Raw genomic sequence first — 17475 nt, 5'->3', positions numbered from 1 at the left:
TTTGACTGTTTGAGCAACATTGATCCTTCCTCTCTCACATATAAAAAAATCGGAGCCGAAAACAATTTGCGAAATTATTTAAAAACTGTTAAAGCACTCAAGGTGGCTAGAGAAGGGGCAGATATGGCCCATTTTTAAGCATGTGACACGTCAAATCGCGGCTTCGCATGCCATTGGAATTTTGCAAGGCGGTAGGCCTATGCTTTTTCTCCCTAAAGCCGCCTTTGCCGCTTCACAAATGCCCAGCAGGTAATAAAAAAAGTTTCGCCGCCCAAACCTAGTGTTCTCACCTGTCATTTAAATCACGTGGTACGATTTCGGCCACGTCATTGGCGGTCAGCGCGGGAAGCAGCCATAGCTTGTCTGCTCTTCATGCGATACGCAGCTGACGGTCACGCTTCCCCGCTAGTTTTCTCTCCGCGTGTTTTAAAGATTTCACGCATGGAAGCCGAGAAGAAGCTTGATTTTCGGTGACGAAAGTACCGGTCAAACCATGCGTTCAAGGGAAGCCACCACCAAGGTTAAACTGCGTGCTGTGGAGGCATCCGCGGCAGCTAGGTCAAACCTCGGCGGAGGCGACACTTTCGATGGATTGGAGCCGGTCGGGCGCGCAAGTTTCATTGACAGCTTAGACGATTTCGTCAGTGCTTCGGATAAAATAAGGGTCTTCGAGAATGGAGATGGCAACGTTGAGGAGATGGCGAGTACCTTTATCGGCTAGATCGGTGCTGCGAACGTACTGGGAAGCGGGGCAGCATGTAGGGAGCGTGGATGGTGCTAACTTTCCGTTGCGAGTTGGCCGAGAAGCGAAAAGGACTCTCGTTGTTTCTGAAGCTGTGTTGCAGCAGTGAACCGTGTCCCGCATCCGTTGTGTCATAGTCGTCACGGTGCGCAGCTATGGTGGATGATGCCCTTCAGCCAGCCGGAGGGAGAGTTTCGCCGTGAATGTCAAGGCAGTGGTTGCGGCATGCGTTATTGGTGCTGGATACTATCGACTTGCCCGATTTTGTGCGGTTTTTGGTTTGCCGAAATAAGTGCACCATAAGGAGTTTAATAACATAACAAAGAAAGTGCACCTTGTGGTTACAAAAGCAGTGGCTGACAGCAGAAGTAAGGTCTCAGCATCGCTGACTAGCCAAGAAAGCACGTCTTGAGAATGTTGCTCACAAGGTGTCTGAGGGAGCAACATATGGTGCTGGGGAATTCTAAAATTGTGCACTGTATCTTGATAGCCTGGCCTGCATTGTGTGCAATTTTCATGCAGATAGTGCTGCTACAACAGCAATAAACAGCTTTTGTAACTTTCAATAGCATTTTTCTCTAATTCTTATATTCAGCCGAAAATGGCTTTTGTGCACAAAATTTTATGTCTTTATTTTAGTCCAATCAACACCAAATTTGGCATGCATAATCTTTAGGGTGTGTAGAATGCAAGTTCAGTTCACTCCAGTCGTTCAGTCGTGTCCGACTCTTCGTGACCCTATGGACCATACCACGCCATGCTTTCCGGTCTCTCACTATCTTCCTAACATCACATAACTTCATCTGCAGCCCCTCGAGGATGCCATCTAACCATGGCGTTCACTGCCTACCCCTTCTCCGTTGACCCTCAACCTTTCCCAACATCAAATCTTTCTCCAGCGACACCTCTCTTCTCATCAGATGACCAAAGTAGCTGAGCTTTAACTTTAGAATTTGACCCTTCAGTGAGCAGTCAGGGTTTATGGTCGATAATATAGACTGATTTGATCTTCTGGCAGTCCAAGGAACTCTCAAGAGTCTCCGCCAGCACCACAATTCAAACGCGTCAATTCTTCGGCGGTCATCCATACATCACAACTGGAAAGACCATAGCACGAGTTATACGGATCTTGGTTGGCAGACTAATGTCTCTGCTCTTTACTAGGCGGTCAAGGCTAGCCATGGCTCTCTTTCCCAGAAGCAGGCGTCTCCTAATTTCATGGCTGCAGTCTCCTTCCGGGGTAATCTTGGAGCCCAAGAAGAGAAAATCTGTCACAGCTTCCACTTCTTGTCCCTTGATGCTCCAGGACTTGATAAGGCAAGACACCATGATCTTTGTCTTTTTAATGTTCAGTTTAAGCCCAAACTTATCACTCTCTTCTTGTACGCGCGTCGGAAGTCTCTTGAGTTCCACTTCACTTTCTGCTATTAAAGTAGTATCATTCGCTAATGCTTGTACTGTGAAAAACTGTGCCGAACTTAACACACCACAAGAAAGAAGACGAGACAAAGGCGCTTGTTGTTAAAGGCGTTAAGTTCGGCGCAGTTTTTTCACAGTACAAGTATGAACCAACTAGCCCAAGAAACGGTATTAATCCGCTAATGCTATTGTGACTGGCCATAGGGTTTTCTTGGCAGGAAATACGGGAGTAGGTTGCTATTACCTTCTCCAGTGAATCACATTTTGTCAGAACTCTCTTTTGATGGAGGCGAAACGAAGAGGCGTCCGTGTGCTGTGCAATGCCAGTACACGTTAAAGAACCCCAGGGGGTCGAAATTTCCGGAGTCCTCCACTATGGAGTCTCTCATAGCCTGAGTCACATAGGGACGTTAAATCCCACAAAACCAAAAACTAAACCAAGAACTCTGCCGTGACCTGTCTATCTTGGGTGGCCCTACACAGCAGAGCTCACGACTTCATTGAGTTTCACAAGCCCCCTCCGCCACAACAAGGCAGTGATCCATGAAGGGGAGAATGCAAGTACAGTCGAACCCGGTTATATCAAACCCGGATATATCGAATTTTGGTTATATCGAACTCACGAAATATCCCCTTGAAAATCCCATGTAAAAGTATAGGAAAGCCGCGTCGTATATCGAACTCAAATTCACCGGTCGTTCGATATATCGAACTCCACACCACGCACTGGAAAGTGTGCCTTCCCCAAAGTCGATCGCATTACCCGTGGCCGTTTGCCGCGTGACGTTTTCAAGCCACGCGCGGAAGGAATGAGAAGGAACAGTTCGGCGACGGCTGGCCTGGGCAGCGCCGCGCCCATTCCCCAAAGGCGCGCGCATCTGCAGTTGTCGTTTCCTGCGCGCCAACACATGACGTTTGCAAGCCATGTGCGTGGGTGTGCCCATTCTTTTGCTGAGCTATCTCTCTCCTTCAGCACGCGCAACGCATGCGCCAAGCCAGCTCAGCCGTTTTCAGACAGACGTCGGACGCTTTCTCCAGCGTGTGTTGCGAACCCTCTGCGTGCGGCGGCGCGGCGGCGGACGTGGCTATGGCGCCTGCGGATGTTAAGAAGCAGCAGTTTTTTTTTTTTTTTTTTTTTTTTTTGTGAGAGTCATTTTTTCTTATCGTTGTGCTGTATGCGCGGCGTAGCGCAAGGTATGGCGACTGCAGACGTTAAGAAGCGGCAGGTTTTTTTTTTTTTTTTGCGGGGATGTTTATTTTATTTTTTTTATCGTTTATCCTTGCATGTATGAATCAGCGAAAGCACGCGGTCAGCTGCTGCGATCATGACGCCTGCCCCAAGCGCGACGTGATAAATCGAACCAGGCTTGCGCAATCAAGCCATCACGGGCACTCTGCCAAGTTCGCTCCCCGCCACCGCAGGAGCTGTCAAAAGATAAACGCGCCCCGACGTTATCGCTGCGCAGCATCTTGGCACGCTGCCAATGAACTGTGGATGAGACGACCGAAGCGGACTGACGCGCGCCATCGACATGCAAGCGAAAATGCTCGTGATTTCTGTTGATTTCTGTTCTGCCGCCGCGGTGACACAGAAACCTTGTTTTGAGTTTTGAGCTGCCGCGGTGGCTCGAGCGACGAGAGGGACGCAGTTCCAACAAGTTTGAAAATTTTCGCTCTGTCGTTGCCGCTCGTCGCTGAGATCGCTCAGTCGCTTGCATGTGAGCGAGCCCCCTTAACGCTTTTTTTTTTTTTTTTTTTTTTCAAATTCTCGGGTGCAAAAGTGGAGGGTGGGTTCATTATGCGAGTGGGTTGATTACGTGATAAATACGGTATCGTTTTTTCGCATCGTAAGTGCCGTCACAAGCCGATTTCTGTGTATCGAATTATCTATATATCGAACTATTTCGCGATCCCCTTCGAGTTCGATATATCCGGGTTCGGCTGTATCTGGGTTCAAATGCAATCAGCAGTATTTTTGGGCATGAAAATTAAGGAAATTCTCTGGCTCTAGCCACTAAAAAACAGGCACCAGATATAAAATTGTCTCAAAACATTGCATACCAAGGGAATGTTGCTATGTTGCTTACTTGTACTCAGTGGAGTGTTGGGGACAAGAAGGACTACCGTATATTGCCGATTATAAGTCGAACCCCCAACTCGCGACCCCCTTTGGGCAAAAAAAGTTACACTCCGAATTTAGGTCGACGCTGCCGCACCCTGCGGTCCTAGCTCACCCAAAACGTATTTCAGAAGGCCGAGTCAAAGAAACATTTATTCATTCACGAGACATCTGTCGTCGCTTGTGAGGGCACAGTCGCAATCATCGTCTTATGAGCCACTGCTGCAGCTGGTCGTCGGAAGCAGTGCCGAGATGCCGCGCGTGAAGAATGCCGCAGAGACCATGTCTATTGGTAGTCCATACCAGGCATCGTTGACCCACTGAGCCACTTCGCCCAAAGAAGCTCTCTTCAGCCGTCCTGTTGGTGTCTTTGGGTTCTCTTGCTGGAGCCACTCGTAGAATTCACCGATGCGGTCTTTGAATGGCTTGTTCAGTGCCACATCCAGTCGCTGAAGAATAGGTGGTATCAATCCGCCCGGAATAATGACCAGGTCGCATCCCGCGTCCGCTACCACTTTTTTCACATGGTCGGATATGTGGCTGCGGAAAGAGTCCAGGATGAGCATGCTGCGCGGCTTCAGCAGTGCCCGCGGATGCCTGCACCACACGAGAGGAAACCATTTGAGGACCATTTCATCATCAAAAAATCCCTTCTCATTCACCCGCATGATGACTTTTGGCGAGAACTTTTCTTTCGTCGGGATCGTTTTCCTCTTGAACAGAAGGAATGGCGGTAACTTGTGCCCGTCTGCCGTACAGCATAACATAACCGTGAAACTGTTGTGCGTGTTGCCTGTCGTCAGCAGGCGGACCTGGCGCTCCCCTTTTGCGAACACGGCCCTATTGCTAGGCATATCAAACCAGACTGGAGTCTGATCACCGTTGCCTATTTGACCTAGCAGGAATGAATGTGTTGCTCGCAGGTCATTCACGTAGCGCAGAAAGGCGTTCCGTTTTTCTTCATAGGCTTCGTGCCACCGTTCGCATACGGTTGTTCGTCGCCTTAGGCTTAGGCCATTCCTCTTCATGAAATTCGTCACCCATTTCTTAGACACTTTAAGGGGGGACGAGGGTCTTAAAACTAACTTTTTTAGTTATGGCTAGAATCTCACGAAACTTTGCACACAGATGTGGTTTTCTCTCCTGATTTCAAAAATGTAATTATAATTGAGCTGGTGGTATTAGATCAAAAGTTATCTAACAAAGTCCAGAGCATAATTAGTGAATTTCTTACGCAGCTTTAATGAACTTTCTCATTGCATTTCGTTGCTTTTAATTACATAGATTGATAGCCAAAGTCTTCCCATGCCCGATGACATCCTTCGTTTTCCTCAAAAAGGCATGTCATTCTCACATACTATGGTGAGAGTAAAAGGCTGCATTATTTGAAACGAACTCATTAAGCTAATCTCAAATTGACATTTATCCATTGCCTAAACTAAAAAACTAAAAATGTCATCGGGTACTTCATTTCTCTCTGAAGAAAATGGTACCAAAGTTATTTGTGTGAACTAAAAAGAAGTTATCAAAACCCTGCGTAAGACTGTAGAGATCGACCAAAAATATGAAACTGAGAAAACGGCATTTGAAGTTTGACCACATGTTATAACTTGAACAATCAGTAGCCTCACAGTGATATTTCTCACCAAAAATGTCGTGCTCTTCCCATTTCCAAAACTGTCTTTGGATTTTGATTATGTCAAATAAAACTGAAACTATCACCATTACCCATGGCCAAGGTAGTGTATGCCATTAGGAAATCAGCAAAATTTTTTGACATGCAATATTATTTTAATGGCAATTTGAAAAAATCTCGATAGAGTGATGTAAGTGTTGGATCACCCCCTGATCTTTTCAATATGACTGCAGTGGTGCTAAATTTGTCAGTGTCACTCGGCGACAATGTAGAGAAAAAGCACAGTAAGGCTGAGTGCAGTGTCCAGAAACAGCACTGAGAAAAACGTATTTGCATTTTGAGACAACTTTTAACTTTTGCTACACTGCAGCTATGGTAATATAAATGGAATCGTTGTGAGGCTTTGTTCTTTATGAGGAAGGCTATATACTAAACATATAACAGTACCCTCCCCAAATACTGGTAAAAGCTTGCCACAAAGTCTAAATATACCGCCACTAGAACCAGCGGGAGAAGCGTTATTTACAACTTCATATGCCTGTGGCAGTGCCCTTCAAGGCAAACAGATACTCAAAATTACGATAAAACGGTCTTGCAATATTAATAAACCTGCACAAAGTTTAAGGCTAAAGCACAGCGGCATACTGGAATGACCTAATAAATTGGCTAATGTTGCAGAATGAAACTTTGCTACTTTGCTGTACAGCGCATGCAGGGCCGCACGCGGAGTCCCTTGCTGGAGCTAAAGCTCAAACTTGCTTTCACACCCCTTGAGCGCAGCGACGCAATTGCTTAGACAATTTGAAAAAAAAAAAAAAAGCGAAAAGAAAAAAAAAAAAAGCGAAACCGTCCGCGGAAAATGAACGCGGGCAACGGCGCGATGTCAGGCTCGCCTGTCGTCTGAAGCGACGCGATAAAAACGCAACGAAGTGGTAGCGTCGGTGAGGACCATGAGTATCAGCTGAACAGTTCAATCTATCGATGCTATCTTTGATGCCTCTGAACCGCTCGCAAACGATTATATGCCGCCGGACGTGCTGCAGCTAGGTCGAGAACACGCCGCGCGACGCTGGCAGCGCGCCGCCGCACTCGTTCTTCGACGCGCACTCGCTAGGCGCTTCCGTTTTCAATACACTCCTGATAGTCTACCGAGCTACGTTTAAAGACCAGCACCGGCTGCGGGAACGACTGATAACGATCGCGAAAGCGCATCATAAACGAGCGAAGCAGCAGCCGCGACGAAGAACGTTAAAAAAAAAAAAAAATGGCGTCAGTCGCGCTGGCCAATGGGAAGCGCGAGACAAGGGGCTCGCTTCGCGAGCGCGCGCTCCAGCCAATCAGCGGACCGGAAACGGCTTTCGGAAAACCCGCGACGGTGGTCGTTCTGTTTGAGCGACGTCATTTGGAGATGTCGCAAAATGCGCACAAAGAAACAAGCTTGAAAACAAGTCCAAGATGGCGGCGGTCAGCCGGCTGCTTCACCCGCGGCGCGCGCGGGAAGTTCGAACAATTTTCACCCCTTTTTTGGCCATTTCGAGGCTCCCGTGGCGTTTTAAAGTCGATTTTACCGTATTTCCCGATTGAATTCAGTGTTGATATTTTGAAGGCTAGTGCTCAAAGGTACAGACATTCCGAAAATGCATTTTTCTCAAAATCCATTTTTCGCCCATTTTTGACCAGTTTAAGACCCGCGTCCCCCCTTAAACTCGGTACGCGGGTTGCACATCTCCTCCGCGACAGCGCGTGCCTTTGTTTCAATGTCATTGTAGCAAACATTCAGGCTCTTGCTTCTCTGGTCGTGAACCCAATCTCGAACCGCCTCCTCAACGGCAGGGTATTGTTCGGACTTCGGCCCGCGAAAGGAACGGCGTTAGCAGCACACGCAAAAAGCTGACTTCTTTGTTTTCTCCAGCCTCTCGTGCACTTTTCTGAAACGTCGAACTTCTGCCCTGCTTCGACGTTGTTTTCCGACTCTGCGTAGAGGGTGACTTGCCACTTGAAAGAAGCGCTGTACTGTTGCCGAGGTTGTGGCGGCGTCTTGCGAGGCGTCCGTCGAGTGACATACACTGCTGTTAGCTGTCACGTCGGCTTGAGTCCAGGTGGTGCGACGAGAAGAAATGGCAAAATGCACAACATGCGAAAATGCTTCTCGGCTCATGTGGCTGGTCGCGTGTAGTTATTTTGGATTGGATTGGATTAGTAGCTGTCCCATTTGTATCAGACATTGCCAGCTTGCCCGGCTTTGGCCGTTTTTCAATGGAACGCCCACGGTTTGTCGATAACAAGTTATCACATTAAAACAAACCTTTGGTGCAAATCTCGATTGAAATTAGTTTTTTTTTTTAAAGCAGATCCACTTTCGCATTGTGTCTAACAACTTTTATGGAATTACGAGCGCATGGGACGTGATATTATCCGAGACTCGATCGAAATTACTTTTGACCCCGCATATAAGCCAACTTTACGACTCCGTACATACGTCGACCCCGATTATAAGTCGACCCTCCAACTTTTGGAAGGACATTTTAAAAAAAAAGGTCGACTTATATGCGGCAATATACGGAAGTTGGCACTGCCCTATCGTGCATGCAGTTATGTACAGCAGCTGCACAAACATGTATTGTTTTTCACTTATGCATGGCATTTAGAACATGAAGGCACCATGCTATCTTAAAACTAAAATGGTATTTGGAAGAGATCAATACCTATAAGTGGTGCAATTTGTATTCACCTAGCATCAATATTTAAAAAAAATGTTTTCGAGTAGCATCTCCCCTTAATGTCATTACCCACGCTCAAGAAATTCCTTTTCCGCTGTATACAGAAAAATTGATGTATCACTCATGCACGAGCTGGCTTTCTTTTTGATATACAGTAAAAGCTCGTTAATTCACAACTCGTTAATTCTAAATTTTGTATAATTTGAACTAGTCGTCCTGGTCCGGTCCGCACTGTATAGAAGTCAATGCGTATAACAGCTCGTTAATTAAATCAAGGATTGGCGCTGCCACCGATAATTCGAACTGGGCGCCGCCAAGCGTCATTGTTGAAAACCACCATTCGAAGCTTTCACGGCTGAATGACAGGTGGCAGAACCGTAGACACACTGGCATAGCTGGGAGACTGGGCAGGCTAGGCCTTTATGCAGCGAGCGACTCTAAGAGACGCTTGGTGTTGGGAGTGCTAGTTTTGCACGCTGCTTGCCTTGAGCTTGTGTCCGTGAGATGTGTTGGTGCGGAAAATACTGCGCGAAAACGGTGCAGGAGAAAGTGGATATTTTGCATTAAATGGACCAAGGAAAGATCAGCAAAGTGCAAATTGGGAAAAAGCATGGTATTCCGCCAAGCACGGTTTCGATGTACGCAATAGAAAGGCCATCGAGGATGCATACGAATCAGATTTATCCAGCAACAGAAAAAGGCTACAATCAGCAAAGTACCCCGAGGTTGAGACCGCCGTCATCACATGGGTGAAGGAAATGAGAAGCAATAATATACCCCTGAGTGGTGACCCAATCATCTTGGCAAAGGCAGCTGATTTCGCCCTGCGCATGAATATGCAAGATTTTGTTGCCTCCAAAGGATGGTTCCACCGTCTTCCGGGTGCTGTCCGATGAAGCAAAAGAAGTAGATGCGGAGACTTGCGTGACATGGCGATGCGGTTCCCTGCGGCGGTAATGGACAGTTTCTCGGCAGAGGACATATTTAATGCCGATGAAACAGCTTTGTTCTGCAAGCTTCAACCGGACAGAAGTAAGTGCAGCAAAGATCGGATTATCGTTTTGGTCGCTGCGAATATGACCGGGACGGAGAATGTTCCACTTTTTGTGATTGGGAAGTCGCATAAGCCCCGGTGTTCCAAAAACATTCGAACACTGTCAACCGAATACACCGCCAACAGCAAGGCATGGATGACGGGCGAGTTGTTCAAGAAGTGGCTGCTGAAATTTGACTGGAAGATGGAGCTAAGCAACCAAAATGTTTTGCTCATCGTAGATAATTGCTCGGCGCACAAGGTCAACGCCGAGCGGAAAGCTACCAGATTGGTGTTTCTGCCCGCCAACCCTGCAGCTGATGGATCAGGGCGTCATTAGAAACATTAAGTGTTTCTACAGGCGCCATATGCTCGAAAGCATGATTTTGTGCGCAGCAACCAAAGAAGCCACAGCATCACATTGCTCTCAGCAATGCACATGTTGGTACGTGCATGGGAGCAGGTAACGCCGTCTAAGATGTCGAACTGCTTCCACCACTGTGGCTTTGTTGCTGGAATGGAGGAAAGTGGCGACGACAAGAGTCAGGAACCCCTGCCTGCGGCGATGCGTGCTGCGCTTCAGTTTTGATGACTACGTTGAAGTCGACTGCGATGCAGCAGTGTGCGGTGCCCTATCTGATGAGGGCATTATTGCTGCAGTTGTTGGTGAGTGGTCTGTCCCAGAAGATGCGGAAGACGAAGAAGAAGAGGCGCTCGTGCGCTCATGCGGCCGTCTGTGGCGGAAGCAGTGGAAGTGCTTTTCTTCAATTTTGAAGAGGGGGAAGAAGACTCCCTGCGTTGCATTCGCATCCTGGAAGATAGAGTGGCGACGGTTGCCCTCAAAGAAAAGAGGCAGAAGGTAATAACTGATTTTTTTGGCAAATGTTTTTCGTATCTTCCGCATTTCAAGCGCGTTCATTTTTGCTCATTTTCATTAATTTGAATTTTGGGTAATTTGAACTGGCTTAGTGGTCCCGTGTAATTCGAACTAACGAGCTTTTACTGTAGAATGCTTCAATCAGTTCTCTTTTACCAAGAATTCTCGCGTCAGAATAGCATGGCTGTCAATCACAAGACAAGCACTTTGTAATGTTCTTTGGCAAATGGATGGCTTCATTCATTTGTTCCACATTTCGTTCCTTCATCACACCTGATCAACCCATTTCAGATTGATGGTAGCTTTGCGCCACAAGCGAGAACATGCTCATCTTTGCTCGCGTGCACGCACAGTGACCGAATGGAGGGCACCTTTCGTTGTTTTAACCGAGCTTTATTGGTAAACTCAATAATCACAGCACAGGTCCCTTTGAGTACAAGCTCTGCACTGCATTTGGCGCCCAGTTTGGGCAAGCTTGCGACAGATTGCAACATTGTGCCAGGAATGTCTCCACTCTTCCTGGATGCTTGTGCTGCCTAGTGCTTTCCTGCGTTCAGGAATCTTACCTCTGCTGCCCCAGATGGCTCTGTTGGCACTCACTCCTTATCAGTCTTCCAGGCAACAAACCTTCACGCACGTGCTTCGATACGCGCTCAACCGCTCGCAGCACAATTTTGCTGCTGGTTCATTTTGAAGCAGCAACGGAGTTTTGCTGTATTGAAAGTGCAGTAAAGTTTGCTTCATTATACTGTGGCTTAAAATACATGCTGTTCTATGGACACTGAAAACCAAAATACTATGTTACATTGAGGATTTCGTTCCAGTGAATTTTGTTACATTGAGGTTTACCTTGGGGAATACTGAGGTGCTGCCAAGAAGCTGTAGAATGTCGGTGTAATGTTAAACCCAGAGATAGGCTGCTGCTTGAATGAAGCAAACCAATTCATATGAGAGGCTTAATGTAGATTCAACTCTACTGTGCTTGTCTTTTCTGGTGGGGGAGAGATTTTGTTAATTTCTGTTAAAATGTTAATTTCAAGACCTTCTTTCTGAGCAGCAGTTTGGAAAAAGGGAGGCTACGTGAGTGCAGAATGTTCAAGCAGGCATAAAGCGGACAGGGAGAAAAGGAGACATGTTTTCTTTTTTTATGCACATTTTGCATAAAATATCTGTTGAGCATTCCTGGCACTGTTCACTCTTACTTGCTCGCTGGCTTTGGCAACAGATGATGCAGGATCTGTTTGTGAACCCTGCTGCTGAGGGCACATTTTGAGGACCCCACAAGGTCTGAGCTGGCAACAGCGTGGTATCTGGCAGGTGGTAACTGACATGTGACTGGATGGCGGCAGGAGCTCTCTCTACATGGGATATCAGGACCCTTGGTTACAGCAGGGCTTTATATGTGGGCTTGTGCTGTCGCATCTAAAAAATGGTCCAGATAATCTAATTTCAGACTTTATTGCTTCCCTTTTTGTGGTATTGGATCGGATGTCATGCCAGATTGTATGATGTAGCCATGTGTCCAGGGGAAGAAGCGAGCAGGGTAGAAGTGCATGCAAAGAAAAGTTTTCCTTGGCCCACAAAGGATGGGACGCTGTGTGTTGTCTTGAACGCTGCATTTGGGGCAGAATTTCTTAACTTCATGAGGGGCCCCACTCGCCCAAGTTGCTGAAAATTGAAGAACAAAAATGGATTGGCTACACAACAGAAACTTGAGATGCAAGGGGGCTCACTTTGTCAGGCCATGTTTGATTCCAGTTGCCTTGCTATTCTGGTTTCTTGTTGGGAGCCACATCAAGCCTTAAGCGTGACCCGCATGGAGCGTTTTTCCGGGCGATTCGCCGGCGTCGACGGCAGCGGAGCGTTTTTTTGCCGCCGGAGAGGACGATTTTGCCAAATCGTCGGGATCTGGCTGAACAGATAAAAACACCAACGATGCGCCGACATCGGAAGTGGACAGCGGCAGAGGACCAATGAGAGCTGGAGCAGCTGTCGCATGATTCCGGTCGGAGCCACGCCCACGCGGCCGAGAAAGACTCTCGCGAGCAACCTCGCGAGAGCGGAAAGACGGGGGTTTGGCGCTCCGACGGCACCGAGGGTTTAGGGTTTCTCGGCCGAAACGGCCGAGCAGCAATGTTGTCTTTCGGATTCGTTCCGAGCACTAGACAACAGCAAGGTCCGGGCATCGGGCACCGTGCATTTCCTTTTTTTTTTTTTTTTAGGTTAGCTAGCCAAAGCGACGAGCAGTTTTGTTGGTGTGTGATATTGTGCCCTTTTTTCCCTTCCGGAGAACAGTGCATCGCATCCTCGACGCATTGTCGATGGGTCAGTTCTATGGCATTTTGAAGTCTCAGTCGCATAAGTTTGTTGCAGGAGGAAGAGTTGGGTGAAGGTGGGCTGGCCGCTGGGGCCACGAGTGTCTACGCTGAGCTCGGAGGTTTATGAGCTGCTAGCCTTGCCCTCAGATACCTCCCTTGTGCTATGGCTTCTGTATTTAAATCCATAGCTGTTGGAAGTGATGCCTGTGCCTGTTTTCTTGACACACCTGACCCACAAGAAAGAGAGAAAACCACAACTTGAAGCTCGTGGCGACAGGGAAAACATGATGTGCGCGACCTCGATGCACGGGGGCGCGTGCGTCGCGCAACTGGGCAGCAAAAAAAAAACGCCGCTCGGCTGCTGACCATGCGGGAGTAAAATCATCGGCGCAGGCGTCGGGCGTGCGACGCGTTTTCGCGTGCAAAAAACGCTCCATGCGGGCCACGTTTAGGTAGGTGAAGCCACTTCACGAGAATAACTGTGTGCACAGCTGTAGCAATTTACCAAGGGAACACCACTCTTGCAAGACCATCTTGATATATTAGAAGAAAAGCTAAAGCCACTGCTGCTGGGAGGGTTTCTTGAGCACTGGATAATTATAGTGGGGTCAATGCAGTTTTCTCATACTCTCCATCCATCAATACTTGGTAATATTATCATGGCGGGCTTTCTGGTGGAAAATTTTGTGACAGCTGGATGTTCAATGTATTTTCTTTTTCTTCCTGAAAAACCTTAAAGAATGGGGGTAATGAAAAAATCAGTGCCATTATTTATATGGTAGCATTTCTTTACCATATAGAAAAACTAAGCAAATAATTCGACAGCTGAATTTTTTTTTTTTTTGTTGAATAATTTTTCTGAGCAAGCATGGTCATAATGCCCTTCATACCTATTCTAGAATAATGAAATTTGGCAGAGATGGCCCCAGCTGTGGTGCCCTGCAAAGTGTCGGAACTCTCTTTGGCGAGTGTGTGCCACATGTTGGCTGGCTTGCTGAGCTGCATATTGACGGGTGGCTTGTTCTCTCTCTCTCTCTCTGTGTGCAGACGACGTCGGAGGTATGTGGCATGCGGTTTGCCTTCTCCTGCATTGAGCGGACGTTGCCCAGCATAGTGAACGAGGTAGTAGCAGCCTCTGCTGTGCCACCATGGTTGGGCTTTCCAGCACAGAGGGTGCCTGCTGGTCATCACACGGATGGGGGCCACCGCACTGCATTCACCACAACACATGCAGGACGGGAAAAGACATTTCCTCGCTGTGCTTGCCAGACAAACATCTAGGCAGAGGCACCGAATTGGCAGTGGTGTCACTGGTAGCAGCTGCTGCCAATTGTTGCCTTTTCTTTATTTTGGCTCAATTTGGGCTCTCACAGAGACAGTGTGTAATATTTTTTGCAGGCCAAAGTAACCTGGCAAGCACTGTCAGTATAACCTAAAGGAAACCACTGGACACAGAGGGAAGGCAATGAAAAGTGGGTGCAGATGTTGAAAGTGTATGTGCCATATTGAAAGGGGCGAGACAACGTGCACAAACAACCATCAATTGTGCATGTTGATTGTGCACTGCCTCCGTTACTGTGTAAGGCAAAGGAATGGGTTAAAGGGGACTCCCCACAAATCATACTAATTGGCACTCTGTTAAACTGTCTATTAACAATCTGGTCTGGCCCATCTTTCATTTTTTTACGTTGGCATGCAACTAGGGGTTGGACTTTACAGTATTTTTTGCTATGTTCATTTCAGAACATCTTTCTTTTTTTTTTTTTTTTTTTAGCAAGTTGTTTTGCATAACCGAGGTAATGTCTTTCTTTTTTTTTCTTTCGTTTTTTACATTGGTATAATGTAACACTCATGTACAGTCAAGTTTCTGACAGTAGCTTTTTTTGACAGCACTAGTAGTCATACATGAAGGGGTGATGAAGATATCCAGAAGAGGGCAAATACGGGCTGGTTGGTACATGCTTAAGAATCGAGTAAAACAGCGCTAGGGGAGACGAAACACATGAACAACAGACGCATGCGCTGTTAGATATCTGCATTTAAAGAAGCCAGTGGAAATGATGGAACTATTAGACACAAACTAAGGTTATCCTGTTTTTGCTACAGAGAAATATCGGACATGTGTTTTTTAATCTAACAGGCACTGTCTAGCCATGCCAAAGCTCCATCCGACACCAGATTTCTGGGGTTCGTGTTTCATTCTTTGTAATGATGTGTAAAAGGCTACTATAGACTATGTGACTTTTTTTCTATGACTGTCAAATAATTTATGATCCAATTTCTTCCCTTGCCTAAGCAGTGGCTATGATGTCAGAGTTAGGTCATGTGCAGGTTGATATTCACTTCTCGGTTTCACTGCGAAGCCAGTGACCCAAGAGGAGAAACTCCAGTGAGTGAAGGAGCAGCAATTACCGTATTTACTCGCATAATGCTCTCACTTTCTTCACGGAATATGGATGTGAAGGGGGGGGGGGGGTGCGATAAATATGAGGGGGAAATTTTTTAGCATTATGCGAGTAAATATAGTAGATAGCAGTTATTTCCATCCCTGACGTGACATAAACTTCACATCTACATTGCAGACATTGTTTGGCTGTTGAAACCAAAACAGGTAAAGGAAGATATGCTATTATACAGTCGCCGACAGATTTTTCACACCCTCAAGGGGCCGAGATAGCGTCCGGAAAATTGGGCAGTTCGAAAAAACGAATTCACTCAAAAAAAGCCACTTCATTTAGTGAGCGGCTTGAAAAAGTGGTCAGTATGCCACTGCGGGGCACTGCGTTGCCGTACAAGTAAGTTGGCTTGCACTTCAACAAGGGTGACGTTCTCGCTGCACACAGCCAAAAGCACCATCAGAGCTCGGGTTAGTTCACTGCTAGTTGGCAGCACAGCCTCTGGCTCCTCAGTGTCGGAGCCCGAGTCATCACCTTCCAGCACATGGCAAGCAATTTCGTCGTCGGTGAGTGCAGCGCAGAGCTCGCTGTCAGTGTGTTAGCAAACTGCTCCAGCGTCACTTCCATGGGGACGGCTCCTGCAGCGCGCAAGTGCTCGATGAGGTCAGCACATGAAGACGGCTGTGGGATTCACTGGCGCTGTCATCGAATGACGACGGCACTTCATCTCTGATCGTGAAACCCGCGTGACGGAAGCAATTTTGCAGTGTCTCCTCGGTCACCGCCTTCCATGCATCGGAAAGCATTGCAGACAAGTCGACACTAGGTTTTGCCGCTGTCCACGCATAACACCATGCGACTGAGCACGCATGATCGATAGAGGTGCTTGAGTGTCCGGATAATGCCTTGGTCCATGGGTTGTAGTAGGGACATCGTACAGCACAACACACCACACATGCGACTGATGACTGCGCACAACGGCAACACGGCAGAGCTGGTGGGACAGTGCAGCAAGCGGTGCCTGCTGTCAAGGCTATACCGGGCGTGATCAGCAAACGTTATGGCACGTGGGTTCGAGGTTGCAGAAAAGCAAAATGGCAACCGGCGTTGTTTGCGTTTTCGATAGCTCTCAAGTCGCGAATCGAACGAATAGGTCCGAAAAATCGAACGAGAAGGATTTCAAACGTCCGAAATTTTGGTTGGTGTTATGCATGACTCTATGGAGTGCGTGGCAGTGTCATGGCAAGGTCTGGATTTTCAGGCATGTCCGTAAAATTGGGCGTCCGAAATATCGGTCGGAGACAATTTAGCACTCATAGCCGCATAACATGGTGCATATAGTAGAACCCCTTTATACAGGCAAACCCATTTATAACAATATTGAAGTGCCATGGAAATATCAGTTACAGTCGAACCCTGTTATATCAAACCCGGATAATCGAATTTTGGCTATAGCGAACTTATGGAATATTCCCTTGAAAATCCCATGTAAAATTATAGGAAAGCCGCATCATATATCGAACTCAATTTCACCGGTCGTTCGATATATCAAACTCCGCAACACGCACTGGAAAGTGGGCCTTCCCCAAAGACGATTGCATTACCCTTGGCCGTTTCCCGCGGGATGTTTCAAGCCACGCGCGGAAGGAATGAGAAGGGCAGTTCGACGACGGCTGGTCTGGGAAGCGCCGCGCCCATTCCCCAAAGGTGCGCGCATCTGCAGTTATCGTTTCCCGCGCACTAGCACATGACGTTTGCAAGCCATGTGCGTGGGTGTGCCCATTCTTTTGACGAGCTAGCTCTCTCCTTCAACACGCGCTACACATGCGCCATGCCAGCTCGGCCCGTTTTCAGACAGACGTCTGACGCTTTCTCCAGCGTGTGTTGCGAACCTCTGCTCGCGGCGGCTGACGTGGCTATGGCGCCTGCGGACGTTAAGAAGCTGCTGATCTCTCTCTCCCTATTTGTCTATTTTTTTTTTCAGTCCATTATTGTTGTGCTATACGCGCGGCGTAGCATAAGATTGCGCATTATAGCGGCTGCGGACGTTAAGAAGCGGAAGGTTGCTTTTTTTTTCTTTTTGGGGGTTTTGGGGCGGAGGGAGGAGTCGTTTATTCTTGCAAGTATGAATCACGTGGTCAGCTGCTGCGACCATGACGCCCGCCCCAAGCGCGGCGTGATAAATCGAACCAGGCTTGTGTAATCAAGCCATCAC

General features: G+C 47.5%; 1 protein-coding gene across 5 annotated transcripts in view; it reads left to right on the top strand.

Moving 5' to 3' along the window:
* LOC146177893 (uncharacterized) overlaps positions 1–17475 on the top strand; it is a 206803-nt gene that overhangs the window by 129731 nt on the left and 59597 nt on the right. For 3 of the 5 annotated variants that reach the window (XM_084580636.1, XM_084580635.1, XM_084580634.1), the window contains exon 15: positions 13912–13986. The exons of 1 other annotated variant lie outside the window; for it this stretch is intronic. In XM_084580636.1, coding sequence (XP_084436762.1) covers positions 13912–13986 — 75 coding nt within the window. The remainder of the gene's footprint in view (positions 1–13911; positions 13987–17475) is intronic. One more of the 5 variants, XM_084580637.1, reaches the window with a different exon arrangement.

The sequence above is a fragment of the Amblyomma maculatum genome, chromosome 10 (genome assembly GCF_055883805.1).
Source record: "Amblyomma maculatum isolate TAMU_Amacu chromosome 10, ASM5588380v1, whole genome shotgun sequence".
NCBI lineage: Eukaryota > Metazoa > Arthropoda > Arachnida > Ixodida > Ixodidae > Amblyomma > Amblyomma maculatum.
This window is presented reverse-complemented; position numbering and strand designations above follow the sequence as displayed.